Consider the following 19,176-nt stretch of genomic DNA (forward strand, 5'->3'; position numbering starts at 1 on the left):
AATAGTCCGAGAATTCCTCCGGGATTCCTCCGGAAGTTTCCCCAGGATTTCATCTAGGACTCCCATCAGGAACTACTCCAGGAATTCCTTCGGCAATTTTTGCAGGATTTCTTCTGGGATTTTTTCCAGGAATTTCTCCGGACTTTTTCCAAGATTTTTTCCTTAAATTTCACTGAGTATTTCCCCAGGAATTCGTTCATGAGTGCCTCCGAAAATTCTTTCATGAACTCCTCCGGGAATTTCCTTATGAATTCCTCCAAGAATTTCTCTAGGAATTTCCCCGGGAATTTTTCCAGGAGTTTCTTCCGGAATATAAATCCGGGAATTTTCTAAGGAAAACTGTCGGTTTTATTTTTCAAGAAAATCCTCTGGGAATTTCTCCAGGAATCTCTTCAGGAAGTCTTCCGTGATTTTTATCTCACAAAACCCTCAAGAATTTCACCCGTAATTCCTCTAGGACTTCCTTAAAGAATACCTCCGGGAATTTCTCCAAGAATTCCTTCCGAGAATCAGGAATTGTTTTGGGAATTTCTTCTGGAAATCTTCCAGAAAATCCTCCAGGAATTCTTTCAGGAATTCCTCCGGGGACTCTTCTGAAGTTCCTCCGGGAATTTTTAAAGGAAATCTTCGAGATTTTCTCAGGAAATCCTCTGGGAATTTCACCAAGTATTCCTCTAGGATTTCCCCCAGGAATATCTCTAGGAATTCCTCCGGTAATTTCTCCAGCAATTCTTCTGGAAAATTCTTCAGGAAATCCTCCTTCCTGGGGGATTCCCCTTAGGAAATTCCTGGAAGAATCTCTGCAGGAATCCCCTGAGGGAATTCCTGGAGGAATCCCCGGGAGAATTCCTGGAGAAATACCCGAAATAATCCCGGGAAAAATTCTGGAGAAATTACTGAAGGAATTACTGAATTGCTGATGGGAGTCTTAGAAGAATTCCCGGAGAAATTCCTGGAGGGAGTCGTGAAGAAATTCCTAGTGGAATTCCAGGAAAAAAATCCTGAATTTCCTGGATTTCCTGAAAAAAATCCTAGTGGAATTTCTGGAGAAATTGCAGGGAGAATTTCTAGAGACATTCCCGAGGAAATTCCGGGCGGAATTTTTGGAGAAAACAAAGGAGGAATTCCCAGAGAAATATCAGAGGAATTCCTGGAGAAATTCCCAAAGAAATTCCTGGAGAAATTCCCAGAGGGACACCTGGAGAAATTCTAAGAGGGTTTTCTGATAAATAAAACAAGGAAGACTGGAGAAATTCCCAGTGGATTCTTTTTGAAGAAAAAACCATAAGTTTTCCCAAAGAAATTCCCGGAGGAATTCCTGGAAAAAAATCTGGAGGATTTCCCGGACAATTTCTTGAAGAAATTTCCGAAGCAATTCCTGGCGGATTGCCTGAAGAAATTCCCGAAGGAATTCCCGGAGACATTCCTGGAGAAACTCCTAGAAAAAATTTCGGAGAAATCCAGCCTGGAAAAATTCTTGAAAGAATTCCTGAGGAAAATCCCGGAGCAATTCATGGAGTAATTCCCGGAGGAACTCATGGAAGTATTCCTGGGGAAATTCTCTGAGGAAATCCGGAGCACTTCCTGGTGAACTCCTGAAGAAATTCCCAGATGAATTCCTGGGGAAATTACCGATGGAATTCCTGGAGGAATCTCCGCAGGAGTTGCTGATGTGGGTCCTAGAGGATATTCTGGACAAATTTCCGGAAGAATTCCCGGAGACATTTCCAGAGAAATTCCTAGAGAAATTCCCGAAGAAATTCCTGGAAAAATTCCCGGAAGAAAAAACGGAGCAATATTGTGGGGTAACACAATTTGTCTGTAGGGGGTCAAAGACGGTGTATCGAATAACCTGGCGAATAAATCACGAATCAAAGACTCAATTATCAGACAGTTTTTTGCTTGCTGAAGAACTTTGTTGTAGACGCCATCATTCTATCTTATCAGGCTTCTGAGATATAGAAGTTTGAAGATTTTTTTTACCCTGGCGCCACCTAGCGGACGATTCTCGAACCAAAGACGTCATTGTCAGATAGTTCTTAGCCTGCTGAACAAATCTGCTGAAAACGGCATGCTTGTATCTCATTGGGGTATCGAGATATACGTGTTTGAATTTTTCAAACACAATGCGCCACCTAGCGGATAAATCCCAAACCAAAGACTTTACTATCAGATAGTTCTGAGTTTGCTGAAGAATATTGCCGAAGACAGTACCATTATATCTTATCAGGTTTCTGAGATATGAGTCTCTGAACATTTTTGGCACTGGCGCTGCCTAGCGGCCGAATCGCGAACCAAAGTCGCCGTTGTCAGTTAGTTCTTAACTTGCTGAACAAATTCGCCGAAGACACTATGCTTCTACCTCATCCGGATCTTGAGATATACGTTGCGAAATGTATGTGGCCAATTTTGGTACTCCAAGACAATCCGGAATAACTCCGGAACCATGTAGACCAGGCACCCATGTCCCCGGCATCATAAACTAGGAGAGTTTTTCGGGAAGTTCTGAAAATTTCATCAAAATCCATCGAAAAACAAAAAAATTATGACCATTTTTGTGCTTTTCTGAAGGTGGAAAATGTACGTTGGCTGGATGAAGGTTAATAACACTAGTTTACAAAATAAAACGAAAGTCGTGAACTTCTGTCAACGACTAAAATTTTTGAAGTACAATTTAGTACTGATTTCTGAACCGTGCTTCAAAAAATTTGAAGTAGAGCAGTACAACTTTTACATATATGGAATTTACTAAAATTTAAATATCTTGCGTTTTCTTCAACAAATTTCAAATATTTTTCCATAAATTAAAAGCTGAATACAATAGCATTCGATCATCTGAACGCAGGTTTTGCGTCAGATTGATGAAATTCAAGATATTGGCGAGTTTTTGGGACGATCTTCTTAAATTTTAGCCAAATTTCCAAAAATAATGAATAATAATGAATGAAGAAATGTATTTTTTTCAAAGAGAAAAAAAAAAACAATCTAAAAATTCTTTCCCAACGTTTATTTGACATATCATATGTAGGCGAGTCACAGTAAAAAATATCAGCTCAATCGGAGCATTGATTACGGAGAATGAAATATGTGATGTGAGCGACTTTGCTTAAAAATAGAACAAAAATCGATTTCAAATCATCATCCTTGTATGGAAAGTCGAAAAAAAATCCACTTTACTTTATTTTTTTCCTTCGCGTTATCGAACTCAGGGCATGATTCTACACCAAAAACGATCATCAGCTTACCGAGTTCAAAAATGCTGTAAACTAGTGATATCTTTCAGGAATTCATTCTGAAGATTTCTGTAGGTTTTCCTTCAAAAATTCCTCCAGAGATTCGTCCAAAAAATTCTACTAGGGTTTTTTTCAGAAAATTCTCGAACACCTCTTCCATGGATTGCTCTAAAGAATTCTTCAAAAATATCCCTACTGATTTCTTTAGAATTCTCCAGGGATACGGTAAGATTTTTTTCCAGGGCATACTTTAGTAATTTTTCCAGAAATTTCTTTACAACACTTTCCATAGATTATTTTAGTAGTTCTTATAGGGATCTCTCAAAAAAAAAAAAGAAATCGAAATTTCTCCAGAGAATTCTTTCAAAAAATCCATAAGAAAATCATTTCGAGATTTCTCCAGAAATTCTCCTTCCTGATATTTCTCTTGAAACTTTAAAAAGATTGAAAACTTTGAGAAAGCAATTTCCTATAAATTTCTTCTAGGATCCTTTTCAGAAAATCCTCTAGGGGACCTTGCAAAACATCTTGTACGAAATTCTTCAGTGATTTTTAGAAGATATTTCAAAGATTCCTTTAGAAGCGCTTCCAAAGATTCTTTCAATAATTCTTCCAGAAATTTTATAAGAAAATCCTCCAGAAATGCAATAAGAAATTCCTTCAAAGTACTACCATTTTGACCAAGGATTCCATGAGAAACTTCTCCTAGGATTCTTTCAGAAAATATTTCACGGATTCCTTCAGAAGTTACTCCAGAAATTCCTTTATAAAATCTTTTGAGGGGGTTTCAGACATTCTTCTAGGAATTTTTAAAGGAAATCATAAAAAGGATTTTCCAAGAATTTCTTCAGAAAATTTTTCAAGGATTCTTCAAAAAAGGCTTCCATGGATTCGTTAGGGATTCACTGAAAAAATATCTTAAGAAATTCATTTATTCTAAAGATTTTTTTAAAAAATTTCTCGGAAAATTTTCCATGGATTTTTGCAGAAATGGCTCCAGGAAATGTTCTAGGAATTTCTTCACAAATAAATCCAAGGATTTCTTCCAAGAATTCCATGAGAAAAAGTGCTATGGATTTCATCGAGATCCTTTTAGAACGGTTTTCTGGGACGCACGCTATGCCTGAACCAGCAGATTACAGTAAAACCTCCATGAGTCGATATTGAAGGGACCATCGACTCAAGGAAATATCGAGTAGTGGAACAAAAATCCTATGGGAAGCTTTTTTGGGGAACCATCATAGTAACCCAGAAATTATTTTTCAGTATGGAAAAATTTACCTCCATGAGTCGATGTCGAGTCAAGGAACATCGACTCATGGGGGTTCGACTGTATAAAAAATGAATGTACATCGGGTTTCTTTCCACCAAACATTAGCAGTCAAGCTATATTTTCATTTACAGAAGGTTTTAAAATATTCTATCGGTGAAAATTTTTCCATACATTATGTATGGGGGAGAAATTGGTTGAAAGTGAGGATTTCATGTAAATTTGTATGAAAAACAGCTAAATAGACGAAAATATCAAAATTTCCCCGATGAAATATTCTAAAACCTTCTGCAAATGAAAATATCACTTGAATACTGATGTTTGATGGAAAGAAACCCGATGTACATTCAATTTTTATAATCTGCTGGTTCAGACATGGCGTGGGACGTGGCTGTAAATTTCCGCACTACAGATTCGGCCGATTGCCGCAAAATTTCCTGCAGCCTGTTCTGGATGACACGTGCTTGCTGCCCGGTTGCTGCAATGCGAAAGAGGGCGATCGTCGGCAGCGCGGTCTCTCCTGACCGACCGGCTCGAGTCTTCGTGTCGCTGACGACCGACGACGTGCGCGTCGCGACGTCGCGAAGTCGCGATGTCTGATGGAGCGCGAACATTGTTGTCGCGGTTGGGTCGCGGAGTTCGATGATGCGCGAATGCTGACGATTTGCATCTCTGCGCATAGGGTGCTAAACTTAATGTGGCCGGAAATTTTCTCCAGAACTACTATCAGAAATCCTCCTCGGGGTTCCACTCGAAATTGTAAATCTTTCATAGATTACTCCATCATTTTCTTCAGAAACTCCTCCATAGAATTTCAGAATTTTCTCGGAAGATTCCTCCAGAAATTTTCACAAAAATTCTTCTAGAAAATCTAAATTGGATTTCTTCAGAAATTTTTCGGATATCTTTTCGAAAAATCTTCCTTTGAAGATGCAACCAGCAATAGGAAGCAATCAGTGAAGTACTAGATTGAAAGTAGTGAGCTGGATTTTTGTATGGTGAGATGATCAATTCTCCGTTTCTGCAAAGAAATGATACAAACAGCGTGGGTTATATGATTTCTAGCCTAATTTGATGCTGTTTGAGCAAAAGTTTGGGTAACTGTGTTGTTGAATTATTTATTTCTTGCAACTTCAACAACACAGTTACCCAAAGTTTTGCTCAAACAGCATCAAATTAGGCAAGAAATCATATAACCCACGCTGTTTGCAGCATTTCTTTGCAGAAACGGAGAATTGATCATCTCACCATACAAAAATCCAGCTCACTACTTTCAATCTAGTACTTCACTGATTGCTTCCTATTCCTCCAAAAAATCTTAAATACAGAATTCCTTCAGCAGTTTCTCCAAACACTCCTGTAGAAAAGTTTCCTTATGATATTCCTTCAAAGTTTGGAAACCAAACATTCTTTCAAAAATTTATTCTTTAAGCAAGTTCTTCTCGAATTCATTCAGAAGTAGAAGATCACTGGCTTTATCAGCGTCTTGTGGAAAGGCTGACCACTCGTCCCGTATTTAACGGGACAACAACATTTTCAAACACTCGTCACTGAAGCATAGTTGACGTTTTTGACTCAATTATTTGTTCTTTCCAGCTCAAATAGCACTATTATCTTCAAGAAGTTCTGGTTTTGGACATTTATTTCCTTTTAGTCAAATTTCCAAAATGTGTCCCGTATTTAAACGGGACAAATCTGGTCTACCTACTTGTGGAGTAAGGATCCGAGGTAGACGAATTCCTTCACCACCTTGAAGCTGTCCCCATCCATCGTCTCGTCACATTACTACCTAGACGGACCCGGTCGTGTTCGGTTCCACCTGCCAGCATGTACTTTGTTTCGGAAGCATTCACCAACAGTCCGACCTTTGCTGTTTCGCGTTTCAGGTGGGTGTACAGTTCTGCAACCGTTTCAAATGTTCTGACGATAGTGTCCATGCCGTCCGCAAAGCATGTAAATTCTGCTGGATTTTATAAAAACCGTACCTCAGCTGTTGAGCTCGGTTCGTCGCATTACACCTTTCAGAGCGATGTCGAAAAGTAGGCATGAGAGTCCATCCAGTAGAATAACTAGCCACAGAAGTCCAATGTCGCGGCTGTTCGTGTGACTAACATCTAGTTAGATACGGCCTTACAGCGTCAGCAGTGGTACTTAAAGTGTCAAGTTAAATTTGTTTACCAAAACAAAAGGTCCTCTACAAGATGGCCACTAAAAAATAGTGAATTATTGCAATTAACGTTATTAAAAGAATTAAACAAGAAAAGTGACTACAGCGCCATTGGAGTTCTAGTGTATTTCTATTGTCCATCCCTAACACAGTTTGGCACACCACCATCCAACGTTGCTTTGATCAGTCTAGTCAGCTTCCCAGGAAAGCCGTTTTCGTCCATGATTCTCCATTGTTCTGCGCGGTCGATACTGTCGTATGTCGCTTTGAAGTCGATGAACAGGTGATGCGTTGGGACCTGGTATTCACGGCATTTCTGGAGGATTTGCCGTACGGTGAAGATCTGGTCCGTTGTCGACCGGCCGTCGATGAAGCCGGCTTGATAACTTCACTTGAGCTCATTCATTTTAGGTGACAGACGACGGAAGATGATCTGGGATAGCACTTTGTAGGCAGCATTCAAAATAGTGATCTCCCTGAAGTTCTCACATTCCAAATGGTCGCCTTTCTTGTGAATGGGGCAGATTATCCCTTCCTTCCGTTCCTCCGGTAGCTGTTCGGTTTCCCAGATCCCGACTACCAACCGATGAAGACAGGTGGCCAACTTTTCTGGACCCATATTGATGTGTCCAGCTGCCCAGCTTCTTTGTTGTTTTCCAGGTGGTGAATGGCATCATCAACTTCCCTCAGCATGGGAGTTGGATCAATTCCGTCGTCTGATGTATTGGTGCGTAGTCGTTCCCTCCGTTGTCGTGGTCTTCCGTGACTACGAACTCTACGCCATTCAGGTGCTCATCGAAGTGTTACTTCCACCTTTTGATCACGTTCCGCTTCTGTTTGTAACGTTCCACGTTATGGAGAGTTCTTTGATGCAGCATTACCGCCCGTACTGCGTTCTTCTCATCCAAAACCGTTCTACACTCTTCGTCGAACCATTCGTTCCGTCGACTCCGGTCCACGTACCCGATGGTGCTCTCGGCTGCGTCGTTGATGGCTGCTTTCACTGTACTCCAGCAGTCCTCTAGAGGAGCTTGCCCTCGTCTGGCAACGCGGCCTCGAGATTCTGCGCGTATGCTGAGGCGACATCTGGTTGCTTCAGTCGCTCTAGGTTGTACCGTGGCGGTCGCCGGTACCGTACATTATTGATGACGGAGAGTTTTGGGCGCATTTTGACCATCACCAGATAGTGATCGGAGTCGATGTTGGCGCCACGATAGGTCCTGACGTCGATAATGTCGGAGAAGTGCCGTCCATCAATCAGAACGTGGTCGATTTGAGATTCCGTCTGTTGTGGTGATCTCCAGGTGCAACGATAAGGGAGGCTGTGTTGGAAAAAGGTGCTACGTATGGCCATATTTTTGGAGGCGGCGAAATCAATGAGTCGTAGGCCGTTTTCGTTCGTCGGCTGGTGGGCGCTGAACTTTCCAATCGTCGCACACTGTTGCGGATGGCATAAAAACGTGATCGAAATTGTTTTGACCATGAAAACATGATTTTTGATATTTGGTGTCTTCGGCAAAGTTTTTCTATAAAATAAGCCCTAATTTATGGAAACATCAATTTTAAGATCAATCCCTCTAAAAGTGAGAAACGATTTCTATCTTTTTTATTTGTAAACTAAAAAAATATGTTTGTTCAGAGAAGTTGTAGACAATTTTACTAGAAACAACTTTGCCGAACATACAAAATTTCTATCTTTTGATTTGTATGCACATTTGAGGCGTTTTTTATGAAGCACCCCTAAAAATCAGTTTTTTTGCTTTTAACTTTTTCTATGCATTTTTCACAATTTCCAAATGTTCTAGCAAATGTTTTGCCTTATTAAAATGCGTAACTTTTGCGAAGAAAGTATATATCTGTCTCTCATATATATCGTGTTATTGGAAATTTCACTTTAAAAAATGCTTAAGTTTGACATACCCATTTGTTAACTTTCGCACGTTTTCGCAGGCCAGAATTTTCACATTTGAAAATATGGAGCGAGTTTTATCTATTGCACATATAGCCAGTTTTAGCCTGATTTCGCCTGTATATTAAAACTCACATACTAGAAATGACTATCATTATAAAATGTGTTATTGTAAAATGATCAACATATCAAAAAAATGTACTCAGTGCTTTTCTTACATGATTTTCCCACTTGAACACACAAAAACGTTTTCACGGAATCATTTGGAACTGTATCAGATGACTATCTCATAAAATTTAATAAAACTTATCTGTTAATATTCACACATATCATTGATTACTGTCATCAGGGCCGGATCTAAGGGGGGGCCGGGGGGTCCGGGCCCCGGGCCCACACATTTTAGGGGCCCCACAAAAACCTTTTTTGGTTGCTAACATTAGCTTTATTTTTCATATTGCTCAAGTACTGTACAAAAATAAGGAAAAATATTTTTGGTTATCTCTCCGAGGGGCCTCCACATTCGCTCGGGCCCCGGGCCCCCACAATCCTTAATCCGGGCCTGACTGTCATCATTAAATGTATTGCTTCCAGTTACTGTATATATGTTTTTTTCTGTCCGAGGAAGCACAATAGTCACACAACAAAGACATCAGGAATTGCAGAGAGGATCATACACGTAAGTTTTCAAGTATCCAAACTAACACAGATCTCTTACATCGACTGCTGGAAACATCTGATCCCATAATAAGGAATATTGGACTATTTCCGATAAAATAACTATAACATCATAAGGGTTCGTTCAAATTTTACGTAACGATATAGGGGGAGGGAGGAGGTCTAGCGCTGTGTTACGCTTCACACAAAATTTCAAAATTTCCCATACAAAATTTGTTACATGGAAGAGGGAGGGGGTCTAAAATGGTCTGATTTTGCGTTACGTAATATTTGAATGAATCCTAAACGTAGGATGCGAAAAACCTTTTACTCTAAACATATGACGAGATAGTAACTGGAAGCAATGTAATTAGTGATGATGTTAATCAATGATATGTGTTAATTATAACAGATAAGTTATATTTTTCAAGTAAACAAATTGCAAACCAATTTTAATCGAATCATTAGAGCTGTTATTTCAACCTTCTGAAAATTAACATTTTTGCAAAGAGTCCATGAACACGAAACATTTTATGAGCATTAGCAAGAGCATTTAACAAAATCGGTTATTTTGTGGAAGAGACTTATCGTGTTACTTTGAGAAGCACTGTTTATCTGAAAAAAAAAAACCTAAATTTTATGGGAAAGTCATCTGATGCAGTTCCAAGTGATTCTGTGAAAACGTTTTTGTGTGTTCATGTGGAAAAATCATGTAAGAAAAGCACTGAGTACATTTTTTGATAGGTTGATCATTTTACAATGACACATTTTATAATGATAGTCATTTCTAGTATGTGAATTTTCATATACAGGCAAAATCAGGCTAAAACTGGCTATATTTGCAATAGATTAAACTCGTTCCATATTTTCAAATGTGAAAATCCTGGCCTGCGAAAACGTGCGAAAGTAAACAAATGGGTATGTCAAACATAGTCATTTTTTAAAGTGAAATTTCCAATAACATGATAAATCTGAGAGATAGATATATACTTTCTTCGCGAAAGTTACGCGTTTCAATAAGGCAAAACATTTGCTAGAACATTTGGGAATTGTGAAAAATGCATAGAAAAAGTTATAAGCAAAAAAACTGATTTTTAGGGGTGCTTCATAAAAAACGCCTCAAATATGCATACAAGTCAAAAGATAGAAATTTTGTATGTTCGGCAAAGTTGTTTCTAGTAAAATTGTCTACAACTTCTCTGAACAAACATATTTTTTTAGTTTACAAATAAAAAAGATAGAAATCGTTTCTCACTTTTAGGGGGATTGATCACAAAACTGATGTTTCCATAAATTAGGGCTTATTTTATAGAAAAACTTTGCCGAAGACACCAAAGATCAAAAATCATGTTTTCATGGTCAAAACAATTTCGATCACGTTTTTATGCCATCCGCAACAGTGTGCGTCGGTCTGAATTCCTCCTCCTGGCCTACCTGAGCGTTCAAATCTCCTATGATGATCTTCACGTCGTGGCTCTGGCAGCTGCGCGTAAAATGTGTCCTTGTCATCATCAGTACCTCCGGAGTGTGGGCTGTGCACGTTTATTATGCTGAAGTTGAAGAATCGGCCCTTGATCCTCAACCTGCACATTCTTTCGTCGATCAGCCACCAACCGTCACGCGCCTCTGCATATCACCCATCACGATGAAAGCTGTTCCCAGCTCGCGTGTGTTGCCGCAGCTCTGGTAGATGGTATGATTATCTCTAAACGTTCGCACCATGGATCCTGTCCAACACACCTCCTGCAGCGTTACGATGCCGAACTTGCGGTCCTTCAGTAGATCGGCGAGTTATGCGGGTGCTCCCAATGAAGTTGAGAGATCGGCAGTTCCACGTACCGAGTTTCCAATCGCAAGTCTTTTTTGTTCGCTGGGGTCGTTGCCGTTGGTCTCGGTTCGTATTATTCTGTTGCTGATTTTCTGTTACAATCTAGTTTACAATGGTTTTTTACGGCTGGCTCGTAGGGCCTGACACTAATCCCCTACTTTCCGGAGGACCATACTGCACAGTTGAGCTTAGAGTCCTCCCTTGGCACTCAGACGCAGGTCAGCCGCCTTTTACATGGGGATCAGACGCTGTTGTGAGCCGCTCCTCCTGGAGAACAGACGTTCAGGTTTGCCGAAGCAAACCTGAATCATGTGCGTAACTACATCGTATTTGGCCCCTCAGCTCTAGTATCATGCTCGTTGGCTGTAGTGCATACCAAGCGCGCTAGACATTGGAGTTGAGGGGCCAAATGCACTGTAGTTACGCGCATGCTGACAATAGTCCAGAAAAGTTAGTAATCGTTAGAGATTTAATTCGATGGTAGTTGCGACTGGAACTTGGTGTTAACTTTTATGTTCGGCTATCTCAGTCATACACTTAATTAGACGTTATATGTTTATTTTACCCGACGTTTCGGCCATTGGGTGTGGCCTTTTTCAAGGGAAAACTGTTTTGTACAAATGTTTAATTAGTCTTGAGTTGTGTTAATTTAGTCTAGTGTTTCTTACATGGTTTCTCGTCTTCGTCTTAAAGATTTTGCTGTTCTGCTTGTCGTGTGGTCATGGTTTTGCTTCTGTGGGATTGTTATAATTTGTTTAGTTGATTTTACCTATTTTCGCTAATTTTACACTTACAATTGTACAAATTTTTTCCGTTTAAACTTTTACTTATTCGTCACAGGGTTTTGTCTAGTGGTAAAAACGGTGATTTCAAAATGGTGAATTTCTGTTTAGTCAATTTATAGTTTGGTCTGTTTATAGTATGAAGCTTTTGTGCTTTTATAGCTATCATACGATTGCTGTGTCTGTTCGTCGATTTTTTCTGCTCTGTCTATTTTTAAGTGTGTGTAATATGCCTGCATAGGTTGTACTGAGATTGTTTACGTCTGTTCGGTGGTTAACTGTATTGGTATTGTTTGTAATATGGCACATCTCTAATACTGGTAGGGCAGATGTTCTTCTAGATTGGTCAAGTATTGTTGTTTTGGTCAAGTCGAAATTATGGTCTTCTTCAATGACATGATTCATGAGTGCAGTTGTTTCCCTAAGTTTGTTTCTCTCTTCTTCTGCTTGTGGTGTGTTGGATGTTTTTAATTTTTCATGTTTGTTAATATGTGTTTGGTGTCCACTTAGCCTAGTTTTTAGTAAATTTTTGGTCATTCCTATGTATGTCTTGTCACAATCCGTGCATGGTATGCTATATATGACATTGGAGCGTTGCGTTTTTGTTATCGGATCTTTGACTTGTCTTAGTAAATTTTGTGTTGTTTTGGTTGTGCGATATGCTAGTTTTACCTGGGGGAAGGGGGGGAAGTCATTTTTCAGGCTATGGGCTATGGTTGTTGATAGCTGTGGAATGTACGGTACGGATCTGTACAAGACGGGTGGTGGTGGTGTTGATGAGTCTGCATCGGTGGCATTTTGTGGACTGGAGCTGGGATTGTTTGCATCGGTTTCTGGTGGCGAGTTTCTGGATTCTGGTAGAGTTGGAATGTTTGGAGAAGTTCCTGGGAATTGTTGTTGCTGGTTGGATTGTGGTTGGCTGTTCGATGGAGATGGGTATGACTGAGATAGCCGAACATAAAAGTTACAGATTTAATAGGCACAAGAAGGCAAGGAATGCAACGAGCTAGGTGAGCAGATCAAGAGCTCATATGGTAAGTTTAGGATGCTGCGGAGAACATTCAAAGTACGTCAAATAGTTTATTCTTTGCCGTGAGCATTAAGTTCTGATTGGTTGATTGTTTATGACTATTCGAGTCAAGTATTATAATTCGATCCTACTCACCTTCCAATAATGTACCACAGTGCAACGAGTGGGAAGAGAGAATATTATGTCAAATTGGATATTTCATTCACGCAAAATATACGTTAGCAAAATGAATATCGATCACGTATCGGGGATGCACGGGAGCAACATCAGAGAATATGCGTGAGCTGAGTGTGACGTCGCCGGGTATGTGAGAATGAGTGCTTGGGGATTACGTCTGATGCCGGTGCTGGAGAGCGCTGCTGATGGATGGGGGACGGTGAAGGTGATTTGAAGATAAGGCGATTAGTAGGATGATAATTTCGTTCATGCGATAGGTGTTATTATCGACGTTACGGGGGAAATCCCCAATGAAAGTATAATTTCACTTCATATTTTAAATAACACGGATCCTTTTTCATTTCTTTGCCAATGCTTTTCGCAGGAAGTCACCCGTGCTCACAAGGGGTGGGCTTTGGATTCGGTGGTGTTGCAGAATCAGATAACCCGCTATAACAAGGAGGACATCCATGATGGCCCGCAGGAGGGTGTTTACGTTCATGGTCTATTTTTGGAAGGTAAGCAACAATGGGTGATGTAAAGCATCGTACGCGAACAACGAACTATAAAGCATTCAGACACAAACACATTAAGCTTGATTTATCGATGAGTACATAATATATATTTTGCCAACTCAAAAAAAAACGTTGTAGAAAACGTACAATTTTAATTGGTAACATTGGTCAACAGTATTTACAAGCAAAATCAGACAACGTAACCATTTTCATTTGAAACATGTTTACAACCAGTACAATCCTTTGAAATTGTTCTCATTTACCATCCACCATTATTTGCCCGCAACGTTGCGAACGCACCGCCCCACAGGTGCATCCCTCGAGCGCCGAACCGGTAAGCTAATCGAATCCAAGGCAAAGGTCCTGTACGAGCAGATGCCCGTTATCTACATCTACGCCATCAACACAACGGCCGGCAAGGATCCCCGGCTGTACGAGTGCCCGATCTATCGTAAGCCCCAGAGAACCGACCAAAAGTATGTCGGTTCAATTGATTTCGAAACGGATTTCAATCCACGCCACTGGACGCTACGCGGTGTGGCTCTGCTGTGTGATATCAAATAATTTGTGATAGGGATTGTTCGATTCATTTTGTTGTTTCTGATCAATTCATCAGACGTAGCACTCGTTTGTTGTTTCTAGTTCAAAAAGGCACTTTAATGTGAGTTTAAAGCAGATGAAAACAATTATATGACTTCTACTACTGCAAAGTATGAAAAGAGAGCACCTCCCCTCACAGACAAAATATAAAACAAGAAATAAAAACCCTAATTAATCCACCTAGCGGTGATGGTGCCTTTCTCGTGCTTTAAAATATCCTGTCAACAAAACTCAAGCGACGTGTTGATGACATTGACATAAATACAAAATGGAAACTGCTTGCTAAATCTACTCAATATGGATACATTTTGTATTAGCAGAACATCCAATATTCATAGAATATAAGACAACGATCCAAAATTCAAACCAAACAAGTGTTATGAAGCCGTAAAATTTCGGTCATCATTTTTTGACCTCGGATATCTACCCCAACTAAACTAAGCGCCATCTTGAACATTGAGACACCATCTTGGATGTTCTGGTATTCATTTTTGGATTCTGCACCTAAAATTACATAAAATAGTCACCGTATTGAATTTTTGGTTTTCTGGTTATCAGTTTTGGACGAAGACCGGCATTCTTCCCCATTCAAACTATAGTCATATTGCAGACCTTGTGAAACAGCGCACAACTTGGGTTTTCTGATTACAAATTTTGAATTCTGGACATATTTCCATACAAAATATGCCCATAATGCAAGAATTTAAAATCCTTTCAAATAGGCGCTAACTTGAATATGGCCATTATCTTGGATTTTGGACCGCTATCTTGGATACTCTGGTAGACTCCGAACATATTACCCATACCAAATACACTTATTTTACATAGTTTTAGAGCTCAAAATTCATTAAAACAGCCGCCATCTTCTGTTGACGCGATCAAATTCTTTTATTGCCATTCAACGTTGAACCATCCTGCTATATATTTATACCTTAGGAATCTGGAACGGTACGATTTGATGAGATAGACAAATCTAATATTTTGTTCTCTTTCATATACAGTCGAACCTCCATGAGTCGATGTTCCTTGACTCGATATCGACTCATGGAGGTAAAATTTTCCATACTGAAAAATAATTTCTGGGTTACTATGATGGTCCCCCTAAAAAGTTTCCCACGGGATTTTTGTTCCACTACTCGATATTTCCTTGAGTCGATGGTCCCTTCAATATCGACTCATGGAGGTTTTACTTAGACCTATTCGTCACTGTTGTTCATACCTAATGTTTATCAGGCCATTAAACAAAGCCACGATTTAATTTTTCACATGACCGTTGGTTCTGCTACACAACAGCTGGTCTGTAATGTGATCTAAGGCTATTTTCTTGCTAACCGTTCATTAGATTATCAAAAAATCTGTGATCCGATGTGTCGTATGAATGGGTTTGGTTCATTTTTATATTTGGTAATTTCCGGTGGTATACCCGGATCTGATTCCATGACACTACCGGTTGTCCCAATTATGGTCTGAGATTATTTTATTGCTAATTCTTCACCTTCACCTAATCACCGCGATTTGATTTATCGCATGTATGGGTTTGCTTCACTTTTACTTCTAATCACTTTCGAAGCCACAGATGAACCCGCAACACTACCGGGAATCTAATGTGGTCTGACCCTATTTTTCCATCAGATTGTCGATAAGTCGTGATCAGTCTTGTTAGAGATCACAGTCATTTGAACCTTTTCGTCGATATTGGGCCTTCTTTGTCTCCGACATTCGCAACACAAACAATCAAAATACTGTTCGAAACAAAAATGTCAAACAAATGCACTTCACGACGATAGCGGCTTCAGGAGACGGTTCGGCTTTTGTTATTTCTGTCTTCTTCCATAATAAGAGCTATATTGCCCATCTATGTGTCGCATTCAATGCAACATGCAAGAATAAACTAATATTAACATTCATAATCGGAATTGGCTGAAAATCTATGCATAAAGCTAGAATTGGACAAATGTCATTGTGTCAGATGACATTAATTTGGCCCTTTCTTATGTTTATTGATCTTCGTTCTACTGCTCGTGTTGTGTGTAAGAGGTAACGGTAGCGCACGAATGTAACAAAGCAAGCTGACACACGACTGCGGTAGCGAAATGAAGGTAGTAAAAAGTTTCGAATGTCGTCAAGACTGGTCGTGATTTGATATACCGCATCCATGGGTTTGGTTGAATTTTACATTTTACTACCCGGATCTGATTCCGGGTAACTACCGGCTGAACCAAATATGGTCTGACACTATTGTCTTGTTAACCCTCTAATACCCAATCCCGCCTTTAGACGGGGTATAGTTTGAGCATTTTTGTAATTTTTGTTTCGTGGAAAATCAATTTTTTTTATATTTTTGACTGATATTTAGGACTGTTCTGTATATCTCAAAATAGTTTTTGGTGTATTTTAAAGCGTATTTACAATTTTTAAAAATCATTGAAAAATTGATGTTTTAGTCACCTTTTAGAAGTCATTATTTATTTTGTATTGAATCGCTACAATTAACATATTTTAAATTTTTCCCAAATCATTCTATCCTTGTTTAATAGTTTAAGGGAATCGAATACACTCTAAAATTATTTTCCTTAAAATTACACGGAAAATAAAATTTTATGTGAAAAAAATATAAAATAATAATATTTCAACAATAATCATAAAATCTCAAAATGTTTTCATCTCAAAAAATCCGTTCCTCAAATTGGCTTCCAGGAAAAATATAAAAGTGTAGGGATGTTCAAAAATAAAAATTAGAAAAATCAAAAACTGAAATTCACGAAATCGAGAATTAAAAAGAATCATCTTCCAAAACATGTTTAAATCGATTTTAGATGACGAACAATGATGTTTAGATCAAAATCAAAAATTTGGGTATTAGAGGGTTAACTGTTCATCGATTAACCAAAAACGTTGCAAATTGAAGGTGTCACATGCAGGGTTTGACAATTTCGACGGGACTCTCAGAACCAATTCCGGAACACTACCAGTTGTCTCTAGTGTGATCTAAGGCTATTTTCTGGCTAACTGTTCATCAGGTTATCGCAAAAGCCACGATTTGATGTGTCACATGCCTGGATTTGGTTTACTTTTATATTTGGCCTCTTCCGGCCACTCAAAACCGATTCCGAAACACTTGCTGGCCTGGTTGCATTAGGTAATCTAAAAAGCCGCTATTTGATGTGACGCATGCACGGGTTTGTTTCTATTTCAGATTTGACCACTTCGGCGGGAACCCCGGAACCGGTTCTGGAACACTGGTTCAGATATGGTCTGAGATGATTTTCCTGCTCATTGTTCATCAGGTAATCGAAAATGCCGTGGTTTGATGTGTTGCATGTATGGGTTTAGTTCATTTTTTTATTTGGTCACTTCCAGCGGGACGCCTAGAACCGGTTCCGGAACACTACCGGTTCAGTTATGGTCTGAGACTATTTTCCTGCTTACCGCTCATCAGGTTATCGAAAATGCCGTGGTTGGATGTGTTGCAAGCATGGGTTTGGTTCAATTGTGTATTTTGCCACTTCCAGCGGGACGCCTAGAACTGGTTCCGGAACACTACCGGTTCAGATATGGTCTGAGATGATTTTCCTGCTCATTGTCCATCGGGTCATCGAAAATGCCGTGGTTTGATGTGTCGCATGTATGGGTTTGGTTCAATTGTTTATTTGGCCACTTCCAGCGGGACGCCTAGAACCGGTTCCGGAACACTACCGGTTCAGTTATGGTCTGAGATTACTTTCCTGCTTACCGCTCATCAGGTTATCGAAATTGTCGTGGGTGGATGTGTTGCAAGCATGGGTTTGGTTCAATCGTGTATTTTGCCACTTCCAGCGGGACGCCTAGAACCGGTTCCGGAACACTACCGGTTCAGATATGGTCTGAGATGATTTTCCTGCTCATTGTCCATCGGGTCATCGAAAATGCCGTGGTTTGATGTGTCGCATGCATGGGTTTGGTATAATTGTATATTTGGCCACTTCCGGCGGGACTTCCGGAAACGGTTCCGGAACACTACCGGTTCAGATATGGTCTTAGACTATTTTTCTGCTTACCGCTCATCAGGTTATCGAAAATGCCATGGTTTGATGTGTCGCATGCATAGGTTTGATGCGTTTTCATATCTGGTCCCTTCCTGGGGTACCGTTCCGGAACACCTAAATGGCCATAACTCCGGAACGGCTGGACCGATCCGAACCATTTTCAATAGGAAACAATGGGACCAGATTCCCCACCGAATGAACCGTCGGTCGATAAAATCGGTTGAGGTTTACTGCCAAAAAGTGATGTGAGTTTATTTGTACACACACACACACACATACACACATACATACACACATACATACACACATACAGACATCATCTCAATTCGTCGAGCTGTGTTGATTGGTATATGTGACTCGACACTCCGAGCCTTCTATCAAAAAGTAATTTTTGGAGTGAACATATAGCCTTTCCAGTACACTTAGTGTACGAGAAAGGCAAAAAAAAACTTTATGACAAGTTTGCGTAGAAAAATAAAACAAAATAAACTTTTTGGAGGTGTAACTTACAGTGGAAGGTCAGTCTCCTCTAGACATCTTCAACATCCCATTGTTCAGTGATTAAATGAAACAAGAGCGGAAAAGAAAATCCCAGGCCGGCCTGAATGGCACGTTTTTCTCAGAATGGAAAACAACCGACAACGACGACGACGACGACGACGGGAAGCGTAAAATCGCGACAAATCAATTATTTTCTCTGGAAGAAATGCGGCGAGCTAGCATTGTCGTCTTTCCGCATTTGTTTCGCCTATTTTTTCCTGTGACGATTCGATACAATTGTACAGATCTTTGAAAGAATCGATTTCCCCATTTGGTAGTCAATAGCATTTAGCTCTCGCAGCAACAAATCGATGGGGCTACCATGCGTATCTGGATGTTCAACGAGAATGTACAGTATCGGGCAATAAAAATGCACCAAAGCCGTTTTCCCATACAAACTAGTCAACTTTAGATTGCCATATCTCAGTTATTTCTCAACCGATTGTTTTCATTTTTCTGTGACGAAC

At 39.8% G+C, this 19,176-nt stretch overlaps 1 protein-coding gene across 2 annotated transcripts in view; it reads left to right on the forward strand.

Moving 5' to 3' along the window:
- LOC109405027 (dynein axonemal heavy chain 5) overlaps positions 1 to 14,309 on the forward strand; it is a 76,384-nt gene extending 62,075 nt beyond the window's left edge. For both annotated transcript variants that reach the window (XM_062858765.1, XM_062858766.1), the window contains 2 exons: positions 13,415 to 13,547; positions 13,855 to 14,309. In XM_062858765.1, the coding sequence (XP_062714749.1) occupies positions 13,415 to 13,547; positions 13,855 to 14,108 (387 nt within the window). In that variant the 3' untranslated portion in view covers positions 14,109 to 14,309. The remainder of the gene's footprint in view (positions 1 to 13,414; positions 13,548 to 13,854) is intronic.
- Positions 14,310 to 19,176: the final 4,867 nt, after the last annotated feature.

This window comes from Aedes albopictus, chromosome 3, assembly GCF_035046485.1.
Source record: "Aedes albopictus strain Foshan chromosome 3, AalbF5, whole genome shotgun sequence".
Lineage (NCBI taxonomy): Eukaryota > Metazoa > Arthropoda > Insecta > Diptera > Culicidae > Aedes > Aedes albopictus.